Source organism: Artibeus jamaicensis, unplaced genomic scaffold (genome assembly GCF_021234435.1).
Source record: "Artibeus jamaicensis isolate MK-2021 breed Jamaican fruit bat unplaced genomic scaffold, CSHL_Jam_final contig_867, whole genome shotgun sequence".
Lineage (NCBI taxonomy): Eukaryota > Metazoa > Chordata > Mammalia > Chiroptera > Phyllostomidae > Artibeus > Artibeus jamaicensis.
The window spans coordinates 16,607-33,086 of NW_026521995.1; the positions used below are offsets into that span (position 1 = coordinate 16,607).

At 36.3% G+C, this 16,480-nt stretch overlaps 1 protein-coding gene across 3 annotated transcripts in view; it reads left to right on the plus strand.

Annotated features, from left to right (window-relative positions):
• STAM (signal transducing adaptor molecule) overlaps positions 1 to 16,480 on the plus strand; it is a 63,902-nt gene that overhangs the window by 8,571 nt on the left and 38,851 nt on the right. For 2 of the 3 annotated variants that reach the window (XM_037150731.2, XM_037150732.2), the window contains exon 2: positions 9,632 to 9,716. In XM_037150731.2, coding sequence (XP_037006626.2) covers positions 9,632 to 9,716 — 85 coding nt within the window. Of the gene's footprint in view, positions 1 to 9,631; positions 9,717 to 13,563; positions 13,661 to 16,480 lie in introns of those variants that run through there. The other variant, XM_053654729.1, reaches the window with a different exon arrangement.

Here is a 16,480-nt window from a genome sequence, read left to right on the forward strand (position 1 = left end):
GGAAGACCAAAACTATGAACAGTAAAATGACAACAAACACAACTATCAACAGCTGAACCTAAAAAAAATAATGAAAACAAATACTAAGGAAACAACTAGAACAGGAACAGAATCAGAAAAGTGGACATCGGATGGAGGGTTTTCAGTGGGGAGGGGGAAGGGAGGGAAAGGTACAGGGAAGAAGAAGCATAGTTGGTAGGCATAAAATAGTTGGGGAGAGGTCAGAATGGTATAGGAAACAGAGAACTCAAAGAACTCTTATATACTATCCATGGACATGAACTAAGCAGGGAGATGCTGGAGGGTTTGGGGGTGCAGGGTGAAGGTGGCTTAAGGGGGGAAATTGGGAGAACTGTAATAGCATAATCAATAAAATATACTTAAAAATACATACAGAATGTTATCACTTCTCACCTTACCACTATTATCTTACTCTGGTCATCATTAACTCTTAGACTATGGCAAAAACCTGTTATTTGGCTTCTTTGCTTACCACTCTTGCTACCTGTAATCAGTTTTCATCTACAAAGGTCAGTGATCTTTGAAAAATGTCAGATAATGTTACCTGCTCAGTACCTTCCTATTCCACTTACAGGGAAATGCAAATTCCTTATTGTGATGCATACTCTGGCCCCTTCTTGGGTCTCTGATGTAATTATGATCCCCAGTTACTCTCATTCTAACCTTTTTGGATCTAGACTCCAAGATCATTCCTGCCTATATTATGCTGTTTTCTTTGCCAGTGATATTCTTTTCTTAGGCATTTGAAAGTCTTCCTCTCACATCATTCAAGACTCTGTTCAAATCAGTTTTTAAGAGAGACTTCCCCCAATCAGCTTCTGTAAAAATAAAAGATTCAGCCCTGGCTGGTGTAGCTCAGTGGATTGAGCACGGGCCTGCGAACCAAACAACCGCAGTTTGATTCCCAGTCAGGACACATGCCTAGGTTGCAGGTCAGTTCCCAGCAGGGGACACACCAGAGGCAACCATACACAGATATTTCTCTCCCTCTCTTCCCTTCCCCTCTAAAGATAACTAAATAAAATCTTTTCAAAAATAAATAAAAATTAAAAAATCATCTTTACCCACTCACTATTACCTTTTTATTTTTTTTGTACTATTCAGAGAAATACTACATTGATTGATTGATTGATTGATTGTGTAGAATATAAACTCCATAAGGATAAGAACTTTTTATTTCTGTCCTCCCTAGCACTGTAGGGACAGTGCTTGGTACGTTGTAAGCACTCAGTAAGTATGTATCAAAGAGGAATTATTGATACTTTTCTAGATCTCCAGCCTTGTATTTCTATTTGGTGTTCTGTTACTAACTTTAAAAAAAAATTAGTCTATCACAAAACTGAACTTACCTTTCCCAGCTTGGAACTTCCTTCATTATTTGGTAATTTTACAATGTTCTAGTTATTTTGACTTCAAGCTTGAGAGGCTTTTCGAGTCATCTCCCTCCCCTGCTAAAGCATCAAGTTTTGTTTTTATAATAGTAAATTTGCATTCCTAGTCATATTATTTTGGGCCAGTTTGTATCCTACAAAGTTGGGCATGGTTTTCTTTTTTCTATTCAGTATCATAAAGCACAGCCAGATTAATCTTCATAAATGTTAATGTCCCATTATTTTCCTGGAGTATGGTGTGATGGAAGTTAGTTACCTTGGGCTTTGGGTATAAAATGCAGCTGCAGCAATTGTTCTTCATAAGTGGGCAAAGATAGAACCCCGCTAAGTTTACTTTCCCCCTTTCTCCATTACCATTTTTTGTTTTTTTTAAATATATTTTATTGATTATTCTATTACGTTTGTCCCATTTTTTTCTCCCCTTTATTCCCCTCTGCCCTCTATCCACCCCTTCCATCATCATTCCCCCACCTTAGTTCATGTCCATGGGTAATAAATATAATTTCTTTGGCTTCTCCATTTCCCATACTATTCTTGACCTTCCCGACTATTTTGTGCCTAACATTCATGCTCCTTATTTCCTTTACCTTTTCCCCTCATTGTCCACCTGCTCCCCACTCCATGTGATCTCTGTTTCTGTGAATCTGTTCCTATTCTAGTTGTTTGCTTAGTTCGTTTTGTTATTTTTTAGGTTCTTTTTGTTTTTGTGTTTTGTAGGTTTAGTTGTTGATAGTTGTGAGTTTGTTGTCATTTTACCGTTCATAGTTTTGATATTCTTCTTTTTCTTAAATAAGTCCCTTTAACATTTCATATAATAATGGCTTGGTGATGATGAACTCTTTTAACTTGACCTTATCTGGGAAGCACTTTATCTGCCCTTCCATTCTAAATGATAGCTTTGTTAGAGTATTCTTAGGTGTAGGTCCTTACCTTTGAGGACTTCCAATACTTCTTTCCAGCCCCTTATTGCCTGAAAGTTTTTTTTTTTTTTTTTGAGAAATCAGCTGATAATCTTATGGGAACTTCTTTTCCTTGCCGCTTTTAGGATTCTCTCCTTATCTTCAATCTTGGGTAACATAATTATGATGTGTCTTGGTGTGTGCTTCTTTGGGTCCAACTTCTTTGGAACTCTGAGCTTCCTGGACTTCCTGGAAGTCTATTTCCTTTATCAGATTATGGAAGTTCTTCATTATGTTTTCAAGTAAGTTTTCAATTTCTTGCTCTTCCTCTTCTTCTGGTACTCCTATGATTTGGATGTTAGAAAGTTTAAAATTGTCCTGGAGGTTCTCCTCATTTTTTTTTATTTCTTGTTTCTTCATTCTGTTCTGGTTGAATGTTTATTTCTTCCTTCTGCTCAAAACCATTGATTTGAGTCCTGGTTTCCGTCCCTTAACTGTTGGTTCCCTGAACATTTTCCTTTATTTCATAGCCTTCACTTTTTCTCTATTGTGTGACTATACCCATTATTTCCGTGAGGATCCAGATTACCATTGTTTTGAACTCTGCATCTAATAGGTTGGCTATCTCTTCATTGCTTAGTTGTATTTTTTTTTTCTGGAGCTTTGATCTATTCTTTCATTTGGGCCAAAAAATTTTTTCTTGGAGTACCTCTTACACAGTAGAGGGCAGAGCCTTAGGTATTCGACAGTGTGGGGGGAGGGGTCCACGAGGGAAACATGCCACTTAGCTTTCGGTGGGCTCTCAGTCACTTCCTCCACTACCCACAAGCAAATCGTGCCCTTCTGATGCTAATTCCTGGGTGGGCCGGTGGGTTTGTGTGTATATATATATATATATATATATATATATATATATATATATATTCATTCTCGGACCCAGTGAGTCTCTCCATCGAACTCTCTTGTGAGGCTGGGAGTTTTTCCTGTCATCTCAACCCCCACAGGTTTTTTCAGTCAGATTTTGAGTCTTTATTTCCCAAGCTGGAACCCCGGGTTGGGCCATCGGTCGGGTTCCCCCGTTGTTCCTTCCAGTTAATCCACAGGCAAGCGTGGGACCTTCCAGTCTTCCAGTCCCCACCTTGCCATGAGCCCTCATTTGCCTGTTAACTCCTTGGTTGTCAGGCTTCCATGCAGTTCCATTTTCTTGCAGTTCTCGTTATTTTTTTTATTTTAAATTTGTTGTTGTCCCTCTTTTGGTTGTACAAAGTAGGCAAAGTGTATCTACCTACACCTCCATCTTGCCAGGAAGTCCCTTCATTGCCCATTTTTTGATGAGCATCTCTAAGTTGATTGAATGACAGTCTTTTTCCTGTAGCCTAAACATGGTGGGCAATGTCCTGTCAGCATTTCTCACCTCCCTAAATCTTTGACAGTCATAAATTTTGAAAAGATCAAAATAAGCTGCTTATCCGAAAAAGTTTCCCAATCCATTGAGGTTACTGACAATTAAATGAGGGTGTGTGTGTCATTTTCTGGGTATTCCTAGGCAAATTTATCAATCTCTTTTGTTCATTATTTGTATAAGGATAATATGAGGATGAAATTAGATCACCAAGAAGCTTTTAATTCTTTAGAAGCAATTTTTTTAAATTTTTGTTTTCACTTTTCCTTTTCCTACAATTTCTGTTTTTGTCTTAGAAAGTAAATAGTTTTTATTTCATTTGCTAATTACAAAAACATGTTGAATGCTGCTAGCAATAGTTTATATTCTTCTGATTTAAAAATACTTGTTTTACAACTGAGAATTTCACACCTGTGTTTGTTGATTTTAGGGTGTCATCAATAAATGATTTGAACAGTTTTAGAGTTCTGACTAGGTTGCATTTCTGATACTGACCCTGTTTATGCATAGGAAAATAACCAAGGTTGGTTCATGAGTGTTCAGCACAGTATCCACTCGTGACTGTACTAGACACTCCTGGAGGCAACTTGATTGAGGAACTGTAAGAGCATACTTAGTTATAATATAGGCAGTTTATTTTTGATCAGACACAAGCCTGCCATTTCTAGTTAACTATTAGCATTTGAATGTTAAATCTTAATAAGCATAGCTATTATTCTTTAAATAAGGTGATAGGTTTTAAGATTTAAGTGTGTTCTTAAAAAAAAAAAAAAAAGTACTGTACTTTTAAAAAAGTCTGCTTGGGTGCCAGTCAGCAGGATGATGAATTAATTATTTAAAGGCACTACTAGATCAAAGTAATAACTTGCTTTCCTTTTCTAAGAAGTAAATGTTGGATTGGAGGGTATTGTTCAGGTTGACTCACTCAGTCTATCTTGTTGGGCTTCAGAGGGGTTGAGGGTCAAAGGGGCAAGGCTATGAGATTTCTCTATTAAACAGTTCCACTTGAAGTTGCTTTACATATTATTTTAAGATAGGATATCCCATTAATAGAGAGTGCTAACTAATAAAGAATGGTCTTTGAATGTCTTTGTTCCTCGTTTCCTGGGAGGGAGCCTCTAAATCCCTGAAATTTCCTGAGGGATAGGAGCATCTTTCTTGTTCACTGTGGGCTCCTGATAGTATACCTTAATTTAGGGATACTCAGAATAAGGTCTGGCCACTCCAGAAGGAATAATCTCATGATTACATAGTTAGGGCTTTTGAGTTACATATCAGCCCCACTAGGAAGCAGGAAGGGGACTGGAGGTAGAATTTCAGAAAATGGTTAATCCTACCTTTAATAAGCAAACTCTAATAAAACCTCTGGAAACTGAAGCTCAGTTGAGCTTCCTGGTTGGTGATTTTAGTGGCAGAATGGATCTAGTGATTGGACTTCAGTTCAGCAACCTTGGCACATCTGGTTTTGCTGCTTTTTTGGGCCTGCAGCTGAAACACAGCTGAGTCCTAAATGCCATCTATAGTTGGAATAAAACTCTGTCTCTGTGGTCAGCAGACCCCAGGCTTTGTTCTTAAGATTATTTGATGTGGGCCAGAACCTCACTGTCCTGAGGACATAATGCCTAAGGGAGTGCTTGTGCAAAGGCTTGAATGAGAGTCATGTGAGGCTATTCTCTGGCCTCTTTAATCCTTCTCTAAGGGCAGCCAGCGGTTTGTGTGTGTGTGTGTGTGGGGGGGGGGGGGGAGGGGGGTTCTACTCTTCCTGAACAGCAAGTGAGGTGCTGCAGTCCACTGCCACCCTCTAGGCAAAATTTGGAGGTAGAGATTTATTAAAAAAACAAGGAGTCTTTATTCAAAAGCTACACAGTTTAGGAGTAAGGCTTTCCACATGCATTAGTCACTTATGCCTATCAACTAAGGCTGAAATCTTTAGCCAATGAGGTAAGGGTAGAATCTTTAACTCTGGAGTTCCCCTATCATTCCCCTTGTTAGTTTTTAATTACCTTATTTATGTAAGATTAGTTTACAAACTAAAGCAACACAATATACAAAAGCTACAGAATTTGGGGAGAATGGCAGGCTTCTGCCTCAGAGCCTGTCCCCTCTAGGACCTCAGAGCCTGTCCCCTCTAGGTTATTTACCCAAAGGAAAATAACCCTGCCACCCTTTGCCAGGCCAGAACAATCCTAGGCTGGGCCCAGAGTTCCTTCTCCCATTTAAAATACTGTCCTAAGTGAAATAAGCCAATTAAAGACAAATACCATATGCTTTCATTCATGTGGAATCCAGTGAACACACTGAACTAACAAGGAAAATGGGGACAGACTCACAGATCGAGACAAGGCAGCTAGTGGAAGAGAAGTGAGAGGGTAGAGGGATTGAGCAAAAAGGAAAAAGAACTCATGGGCATGGACAGCAGTGTGGTGATTACTTGGGGGGAGGGGAGTATAGGGTTCTAAATGGTAATGGAGAAAGTACAATAGAGATTAAATAAAAAATAAAATAGTTGACAGACTTGACTATAAAAAGACATTTTCTGAGTCCTTTTGGAACAGGGTTTTTCGTTGGTCCTTTGCTCTCCTATTTTGATTTTTTTATATTAGGATGAAGTGTAAGAAATACAGTAAAAATAGATAATGGCCAAGAAAATATAACTCAGATGTTAAAGTGCTGGTAAATGCTTATCAAAACTCTTTCAGTTGTGTACATAAATGGGGGTAGGAGAACTTGAGCCCCAAGAACTGGCTAACCACCTCCTTTCTTCCTCCTTTTCTTCCTTAGTATGATTCTTTTTACTTTTAGCTTTAGTTAGATAGCTGCTACTACTACAGTATCATAGTAAAAATTTCAATAATAAAGGTGAAAAGAGTATTCTCTGAGCTACTAAATCCCACTTTTCTCTGGAAAAAAAAAACAAACATCCTTTGAGAAACACAGACAGCTACAGCATGATCATCCAGGCATTCTCGAGAAAAAGAGAAAGAGCCAGTCACTGTCTTCTTTCTGTTTAAATCTTCCTGCCCATAACTCCATGCACACTGGAGGCGTTCAGCCTCTTGGCCAATCTCATCCTAGACTGTTTACTGTTAGGGCGGTCAGCGATATGGACTTTGAAAGAATTCATAAAGAGGAGAAAATGCAGAGAGCAAAGTTTTTTCTTTTACTTGCCCAAGAGAAGGAGAGGCATAGGTGTGGAAATATGTACCAGCATTGAAGGATGGGGGCTTTGAGCTTTTACTGGATTATAATTGGACTATATATAAAAAGGTGGAGGGGTTTCTGATGTGTGACCTCTGGGCTTTTGGAGCATTGTAACACAGGAGGTTTTTGGGTAGTTTTGAATTTCAGGTAGGTTTTTCACATTTGAATATGATATGCTTAGGTGTTGTTATTTGGACATTTATTATGCTTGGTATCCTCAGAGTTTCCCAGACCTGTGGTTTGGTGTCGGACATTAATTTGGTGAAGTTCTTAGTCAGTATTGTTTTAAATATTTCTTTTGATTTTTCTTTATTCTTTGGTATTCCAGTTATGTATATAATGCACTTTTTGTAGTTTCCCACAGTTCTTGGATAATCTGTTCAATTTTTTTCAGTCATTTTTTGTCTTTGCTTTTTAGTTTTGGACATTTCTGTTGACATATCCTCAAGCTTAGAGATTCTGTTCTCAGTCACGTTCAGTCTACTATAGAGTTTATCAGTGGCATTCTTCATTTTTTAGTATTTTTGATCGCTAGTATTTCTCTTTGATTCTTTTTTAAAATTTCCATCTCTGTTTACATTGCCTTTTTGTTCTTTCACAATGTGTCCTTTTTTCATTAGAATTCTTACTATGTTATCATAGTTTTAAAAATTCCCTGTTTGATAATTCCATCCTCCCTTCCATGTCTGAGTCTGGTTCTGACGCTTGCTCATTCTCTTTAGACTTTTTTTACCTTAAACAGGTGCCTTGCTGAAAGTTAGCCATGATGTATTAGATAAACAGAACACCAGTCTTTAGTGTCTGATGGCAAAACATCACTGGGGAAGGATTCTGGATTCCTGTGATTACGTCTTAGACTCCCAGTGAACCTCTGCCACTGGAGTGTGAATTACTCACGTGTACATCAGTATCTCCTGCACCTCTTAGCTGGAACAGGGTGACCAGGGTGGTTTGGAGATAACTATTTCACTTACCTAGATGTGTTAATCTCTGGTAAAATCCTAGTTGGTTGGGGGCTGGTAAATAGTTGTTCTTGAGACTAGTGGGCCTTGTTAAGAAGAAAATGCTCTGGTATCTCCCAAAATGGTTCCTGTTCTTCACCCCTCTGCTGGGAAAGCAAGGAAACTTTTCTCCTACAAAAGTGTGGACATCCCTGTGGCTGGACCCCTCTAGAATTTTGATTCTCAGACTTGTACACACATAGCTTCCAGGAATTTATAATGCTTTTTAAAAATTGATTTGAGAGACAGACAGGCAGACATCAATTTGTTGTTCCTTCATCCATGTATTCTTTGGTTGATTCTTGTATGTTCCCTGACAGGTGATTAAACCCACAACCTTGGGTTGTAGCAAGATGATGCTCTAACCAACTGAGCTATCCAACCAGGGCAGTTCATTACAGTTTAAATTTTCATGTCCTCACCCTGGTTTCTGATGATGTTTCTGCTTTAAGTTGTGATTCTGTGTATTTACCTGTCTGTGTTTCTAATTTTGGGGCAGCAGTTTGCCCTGTGACCTCACTTCTAAGGGATCTGAGAAAAGTTGTCAATTTTTCACTTTTTTGGTGTTTTACTTGTTAGAATGGAGTGATGATTTCTAAGCACCTTACATGCTGGTTTGGAAACTGGAAGTAATTTATTATTTTTCATGCCTATGTCTCAATGAAGTCTGATGTCTTCTTGTCTAGAGAAACTTTGCTTTAACCTCCAGAAAGCAAATCTTCACTTACTTTCTTAGGTGGAGGTGAGATGGTTGCAAGAGCCCGTGAATAAGGAAGATGGAGCCTACGTACATTTCAAACAACATTCACCCAGTCCACCTAACTTTGGGGCTTCTTTAGTCTTCACTCTCAATTGCAGACTTCCCAGTACTTGAATTTTCTGAGAATTCAGAAGTGTGAAAAAGGCTGGTGCTTCTTGGGTCTTCTGAGTATTGTTGCTGTTGTTGCTTCTAATGTTATCCCTCTCTTTATATCTTTAATTTCTCAAGTTTTTAATTAAGGACATGTTTAGTTAAAGCTTGTTTTTCTTTTGTTCACTGCCCTGTTGTCAGAACCCAGAACCAAAACTAGATAATTAATTTAATTATCTGAAATGTTTTATAGAGATCTATACCTAGTCACGTTCCTTCACTGGCAAGTAAAGCTAAGAATTATTTGATAATGAAACTATTTCTTATGTTTGTCTTTTTATGTGCAGAAAGAGATAGACCTGTATATAATATATTTTTAAAGATTGTATTTGTTTATTTTTAGAGAGAGGGGAAGGGAAGGAGAAAGAGAGGGAGAGAAACATCAATGTGTGGTTGCCTCTCTCACATGCCCCCATTGGGGACCTGGCTCACCACCCAGGCATGTGCCCTGACTGGGAATTGAACCACCGACACTTTGGTTCACAGCCCACGCTCAGTCCACTGAGCTACACCAGCCAGGGCTCTATATAGTATTTTTAATAAAGAATAACCAATGGCTTATTTTTTATAATAAGTAACAAGCAACTGAAATGTGAATGGGAGAAATAAATATGGTAGGTAATAAAAGGGTCCCTCTTTCCTTTTAAGGGTGGACTTGAACATTTTTTTAATCGGACTGCAGGCAGTTATTGTAATTTGTTGTTGTGTCTTGATTATACTGCAATTTGATGATTTGAATCAGATCATTTACCTCTTACCAATTTCGAAAAAGTAATATTTCTGCAATTTCTTTTTATAATGTACAGAGAAAGCAACCAGTGAGATGAATACTGCTGAAGATTGGGGCCTCATTTTGGATATTTGTGATAAAGTCGGTCAGTCTCGCACTGGGTAAGTGTTGCAGAGTTTCAAAGGATTTTTATTCATTTTTCCTTTTTATTAATGTGACTAAAACAAGAGTCAGAAGGTAGAATATGCTACAGTTATAACATTTATTTTTGTGTTTTATCTTCACCTGAGAGCATTTTTTTTTCATTGCTTTTAGAGAGAGAGTTGTGGGGGAGAAACATCAATGGGAGACCAACATTGATTGGTTGCCTTCCCTACACGCCTGGACTGGTGATCTTTTGCATCCTGACCGGGAGTCAAACACACAACCTTTGGGTTACAGGACGATGCTCTAACCAACTGAGCCACACTGGCCAGGGACAATTATAATTTATTTTGAAAGAGAATGTTTTTCCTAGAAAAATTTGAAGAATCCTATTTAGGTTACTTCTTACAACCACTTAGGGTAGCATGACTAATAAAAATGTCACCACTTTAATCTCTTTCCTTCTGAAATCTAGCCTTTTCCTCTTAATAAAGCCATCGAGGATTTCTCAGTTACAAAGTATGGCAGTCATTTCTGAGTTTTTCTTTGTCACATCTGCAACATTCTACCAAACTGATCTGTGATTACTGAAAGAGGCACTTGAGGGAAGTAGAATATTAAAATTTTTGGCATATGGGGTTTTGGAAAATACAGAGCTTTCTAAACAGTTCAGTGAATCAGTTGGCTGGTAGAGAGATTAAGGATTTCCCTAATTCCTAGGAAAATAGCTAGTAATGCCCAGCTCTTAGCAGCCTTCTTTATGCCCTTATGCCCCACACAGGTTGTCTTATTCATGTACTTTCATGTGGAAAATGTTAGGGAGCACAGCTGCATTATACTTGGTTCTTCTGGTGGTGGTCTTAACCTCTGATAGACCTTCTTTGGCTGTTCGTTGTTCCTTCTGAATATAGATAGTTTCTTAGACTTTTCTTCATCCATTTTTCCCTTCATACTTTTTTCTTTTCGTATATCTTTTCTTTTGAAATCTGAGAACTTCTAGGTATTTTTATGTGAGTAAGATATGTATTTTCAGCTCTGCCTTTTCTTACCCAAGCATTAGTCCTGTGGATATAGCATTATTTCTGGATAACCATACTGTATAAGCCTTAATCTCCATCTCTAAAGTGGAACTCCTGTCTGTTTTATCTTTAAACCTGCTTTCCCTCCATTGTCCCCTGTTTCTGTTAATGAAAAGATTATTCTTTCATTTGCACTTAAAACCTCAGTCACTGCTACATTTATTTTGTTACCAAATTCTGTCAATCTGCTTCCATAATACCATTTAGAATGTTGACGCTATAAAGTCTCTTAAGTTATGGCCAAACCAGGTTGGAGCAGTTTGTCTTTGGGTCCTTTCTACCCTTTCACGTAAGCCGTTTTTGCCCCTAGTGTTCTCCTGTGTTAGGTTCCCAAAAATATGGCCTCCAAATGTCGCCTTATCTGTCCCTTTTGTTGTCTTTATACTGTGATACACTAAGTCTTGTTCTTCTGATCTTGTTAGTTCCTTAATATAATCAGAATTTGAGTAGTTACTGTGTACTACATATCTATTCCTTTTTCTGTGTTTCTGTTGTCCCCAACCCCTTTTACTTGAAATATTCATTACCATGCATGGATTTGTGAATTCACCTTCTGTCATTTCTTTCTACTTCATGTCTTATATCCAGTTGCCATTCAAAAACTGTGACCATGTTACTTTCCTTCCTTCTGTACTTAATTGTCTATCTCCCCTAGGCCTCTGAATCATTTCTTTTCCATTTATTTCTCATTCTTTTCAGCTCAAGCATTTGAGTTGTTAGTGCTTTTTTACCTTAATTTAGTGCTGCTGGTCATTCTGTTCATTCAGTATGGAATATTTTCTTCTATAATTTATTATCTGCCTCATTTCTTCTCAGTCCCAATATAGATATTATTTCTTCCAAAAAGCCTTTCCTTATCCCCTTTGCTGAAAATCATACAGTCCTCTGAATCCTTAAAGCACTATACCAATACTATTCTTACTTGTTTTGTCTTTTATAATAGTAATTTATATTTATTTGGTAGACTTGGAGTTGTAGAGTAAAAGGTCCATGAATTTTTGTCGTACAGAGGAAATAAGCAAGTAGCTTAGTGGTTGAGAGGATAGACTGTGGAGTGAGACTGCCTGGGTTCAAATCCTAGCTGTTACCCCCTAACTACTTACATTGGGGGAGTAACTTGCCTCTCCAGTTTGCTACATAATGAAAATAGTATCTTCTTCATAAGGGGCTTGGTGTGAGTAGTGCCTGGCACGTGGTTAAATGGGTGCGTGCACCTCTGCCTCTTTTTGATTAAAGTCATGTTTTGTGACAGTTTGTCGAGGAGTGAGTATAGACTAGCCCCACCCCTGTGAATTTGAGAGATAAAACTTTTATCTAACATTTCAGTTGCAAAGTTCCTCCTCTCTTTTTTTAGTCTTTATTTTGGTGTTCTTCATTTTGCAGATGACTTTTCTGATAATTTGGTTAGTTAATTGACATAAAAAGACAAAACTGCCTTTCATTACTAGAAATAGTCCATATTTTTCTAGTTAAAAATAAATTTGTAATTCATCTAAAATCTGTGTGATATGTAGTGATGATGAAGAGATCAATTTGTTTCTCTTCATGTTAACATTATTATTATAGTGGAAACATTTGTTTTTGCCCCTAGTTTTTCTTGTGATGAGAACTTTTAAGATCTACACTCTTAGCAACTTTCAGGTATACAATAAAGTATTGTAACTGTAGTCACCATGCCATACATTACATCCTCGGGACTTACTTATCTTGTAATTAGAAGTTTGTACCTTTTGACCACATTCACCCATTCTGTCCCCTGCACCCCAAGCTGTTCTCTGTTTCTATGAGTTGTTTTGTATTCCACATAATCAGTGAGATCTTAACAATATTTGTTTTTTGTTGATTCATTTCACATAGTATCAGTGCCCTCAAGGTTCATATGGGGTCATGTTGACCCCATATATTTAAGATGTAGTAATTTATAGTTTTGAAAATTGTTTTTATTTGTCTTTTTTAAAAAATCCAATATCCATAGGTTTAGATACATGCTCATTTTTTATTTTTTTGAATTCAGCCAACATACTTTCAGTATATTTCTTAATATTTCGGTCATCCTTTAGGGATTTTAATTGACATTATGCTAAATCTATAAATTTACCTAGGATGTGTTTTCAACTTTGCTAATTTAAATAATGAGGGGTGGTTTTATTTGTTTTTTTAATCAATATTATTTCCCCTTCCTCTTCTCTTTGTTTTTTTTTCCTTCTACTTCTTCCCCCCCTCTTGCCAATATGGCTCCCTAGTTCCTTTAAATTTTTATTAAATTAATTTCTAAGCATTTATTTATTTGTATAAATGTAATTATTTCTTTATAACATTTGTTGATAAAGAATTGTTTGAAAAGGATTAAATAATTTATATCATTCTAATATTGAAGTTTTTTTTTAAATGTCAAACATTCAATATTTATTCTTGTGTATGATTTCTTTTCAAAAATGTTTTACATTAGCATCAGGACCACATTATGATTCTCACAGACACTTGGTACCTTTGACTTTCTGAATTCCTTTCTTTATAAAAAAATATATTTTATAATTGCATTGTTGTAAAGACAAATATATTATACACTAAAACATTTTTTGTGGGCCCCTAAAATAATTGTGAGTCCTAGGCATTGTGCCTACGTGCCTAAGGATAGGATTACGGAATTGAATTATGTATTATCAGGTCAACTTAATAATAGAAAATTATTAAGGTTCTTTCTAGGTGAGCAGTCAAACTATGGAATACATATGGAGGAGTTCCTAATATGTCATTTATGTGTTGGTTGGTTGATGGATTGAAGACTGATTGATTTGAGAGAGAGAGAGCAATGTAAGCAAGAAACATGGATTGGTTGCCTCTCATACTCGCCCTGACTGGGGATTGAACCTGAAACCTAGGTATGTACCCTGACCGGGGATCAAACTTGCAACCTTTTGGTGCATGGGAGGATGCTCCAACCTACTGAGCCACCCAGCAAGAGCCATCTCTAGAACTTTTGATCATCCCCAACTGAATCTCTCTACATATTAAACAACTGTCCATTCTACCCTCCCCCAGTGCCTGAAAAACACTTAAAATTTGTTTTTAATCTTTAAATCATTTTATACTTAGTGTATATGGAAAATTTAATGGAGATCTATCTAGTTTATCTGGGAACCTAGATACATATGTTTAGATATGGGTTGCTGATGATAGCATAAAAATATTGAACAATATTAGGGGTTGTCAGTGGGGTATTCTAGGTACCTGGTATGCTTTAGAGAAGACTGAGACATGTTATTGGTGTGAGAGAGGAAAATGGAACATGAATTTTCATGAGACAGATTTAGACAGGGTAGGTTAATGTAGAGAGAAGTTAGGCATTAGAATGCAGTTTGTGAGGTTATTTTTATACTAAGTAAAATCTAGATTTTTTTAAAAAGTATTACCATTTTGGTGTTAATCTGTAATTTTGTTAAATGTACAAATCTATTTAAGAGGGCTGATTGAGGGTTGGGGAAGGGAATGTTAGGAAAAACATTTCTCTTTCAGTAAGGTATTTTTTTTTATTTAAAATGATTTGTAACCAGCAATATATTATTTAATGCATAAATAAAATAATTTATATTAGATCTTCCTTAAGGAGATCATTTGTTTTTCTTTTTTTTTTTTTTTGTTACAATCACTTATTTTAGAGTTCTGGTCATTTGGAAAATATTCTTAAGTTTTAAAAGGAAAGAAAGAGTCATTATTGTGAAATTTTCTTTAGTCAGAACTATGACCCAGAAACATGACTCCCAATAGTGATTTGAAAATCCCCCCTTAATTCTTCCTCTTTTTTGAAAAGCTTACTGCTCTGTTCTTTAAATCGCACATGTATATGTGTGTGTCTTTGCTGATTTAAGAAATACAATAATATTTTTATGTAACAAAAATGTACTTTTTTATTTTAAAAGTAGATACATATTCACATGGCTCAAAAGTTAGAACAGTTTGAAAAGATGAACATTGACAAACCTAACTCCTGTCCCTGTTTCCCTTCCCCATCTTCAGTAGGTAGCCACTTATGTTTCCTTTATATCTTTTCATTGTTTCCTTACACAGTTATGAATATAGACAACAGGCATATTGTATACACTGTATTACAGCCTTAGAAATGTATTTCTTTTAATGCCTATTACAGTAGTATTACATTGGTTGTAAAAATTGACAAATAGAGAAATAATTTTCTAGTTTAGCATTAGTTTCGATTAGTGGCATGTTGAATATTTAACAAAACTTTAATAGTTATTAAAATTATTCAATAATTTTAAATAATTATATTAATGTTAGGAAACCTAGTAGATGTAATTCATGTTTGCTTCACATAGATTTTCGGGTTTTGTTTTCTTTATCTTTGAATATGCTGGACTTAAAACTTTAGAAACGTTCTGAAAATATTTTTCTGACTTCCTAATATATTCACATGATTTTTAGTGTGCTGTTCCAGTGTATGAGTAAGTACTGAAAAATGCCTAGCCAGTGAAGTCATATGATAGACTGAAAAGTCTGTTTGTTTATTATTGAGAACTTTCAGAATGATAGCAGTTTTCTTTAACATGTCTTCACATAAGAAAATATCTTTTGTCTTTGTCTTTTGATTGATTCATTTATATAATATGTAAAGAATGTGAGTATGACACTATTGCTTATTCACAACAAAGTTAAAATTAAAGTTCTGTAGTCAGCATCCAGAATAATTTGTGCTTTTATTTTATTGTGTTTTAATCTTTATTGTATTATTTTTCTGTTACCATTTAGTTCCCTTATACGCCCCTCCCCCCAACAATCACCACACTGTTGTCCATGTCTATGAGTCTTTTTCCTTTTTGCTCAATCGCTCCACCCTCTAACCACCCCCCTCACTAGCTATCATCTGCTTTCCATCTATGAGTCTGTCTCTCTTTTGCTTGTTATTTCAGTTTATTAGATTCCACATATTAGTGAAATCATAATGGTATTTGTCTTTCTCTGACCAGCTCATTTCACTTGGCATAACGTTCTCCAGATCTATCCGTAATATTGCAAAGGGTGGAACTTTTTTTATGGCTGAGTAGTATTCTGTTGTGTAAATGTCCCATAGTTGTCTTATCCATTCATCTACTGATGGACACTTGAGCTGCTTCCATATCTTGGCAATTGTAAATAATGCTCTAGAGAACATTGGGGGTGCATATATTCTTTTGAATAATTCAGATTTTTTTTTCCAGAATACCCATTTCTTGCCGTGTATAATGCACACTTTTTTTGCCCAAAATTTTTAGGGAAAAATAAGGATGTGCATAATATACGTGGGTAGTACTAATTCTGTATTTATATAAATGTTTTTAATTTTTTTATTCATGCTTATGCAGTAAAAGTGTAGCTCTGGAAAGCAATAACAATATCTGTATGCAAAATAATACCCCAGAATACAATAATCATTGTTGTCGAATGTACCACAAACTTGGAACAAAATCACTTTTGGCCATTGATTCAACAAAATGAAACAAAGAGCGACATAATTGTTATTCACAGAGTAAGACACGATGCTGATTGTTAAGCACTTGATAAGATGGATGATGCCGATTGTTAACTTCATAAGCTAGGTGATGCCTAGTTTATTACCATGGGGTAAACTAGCAGTATTTCTCTTTGGTTGGGATAAATTATTGGAAAATCTCTTGGAAAATGTTAAAACAGTTTTTGTACATTGCAAG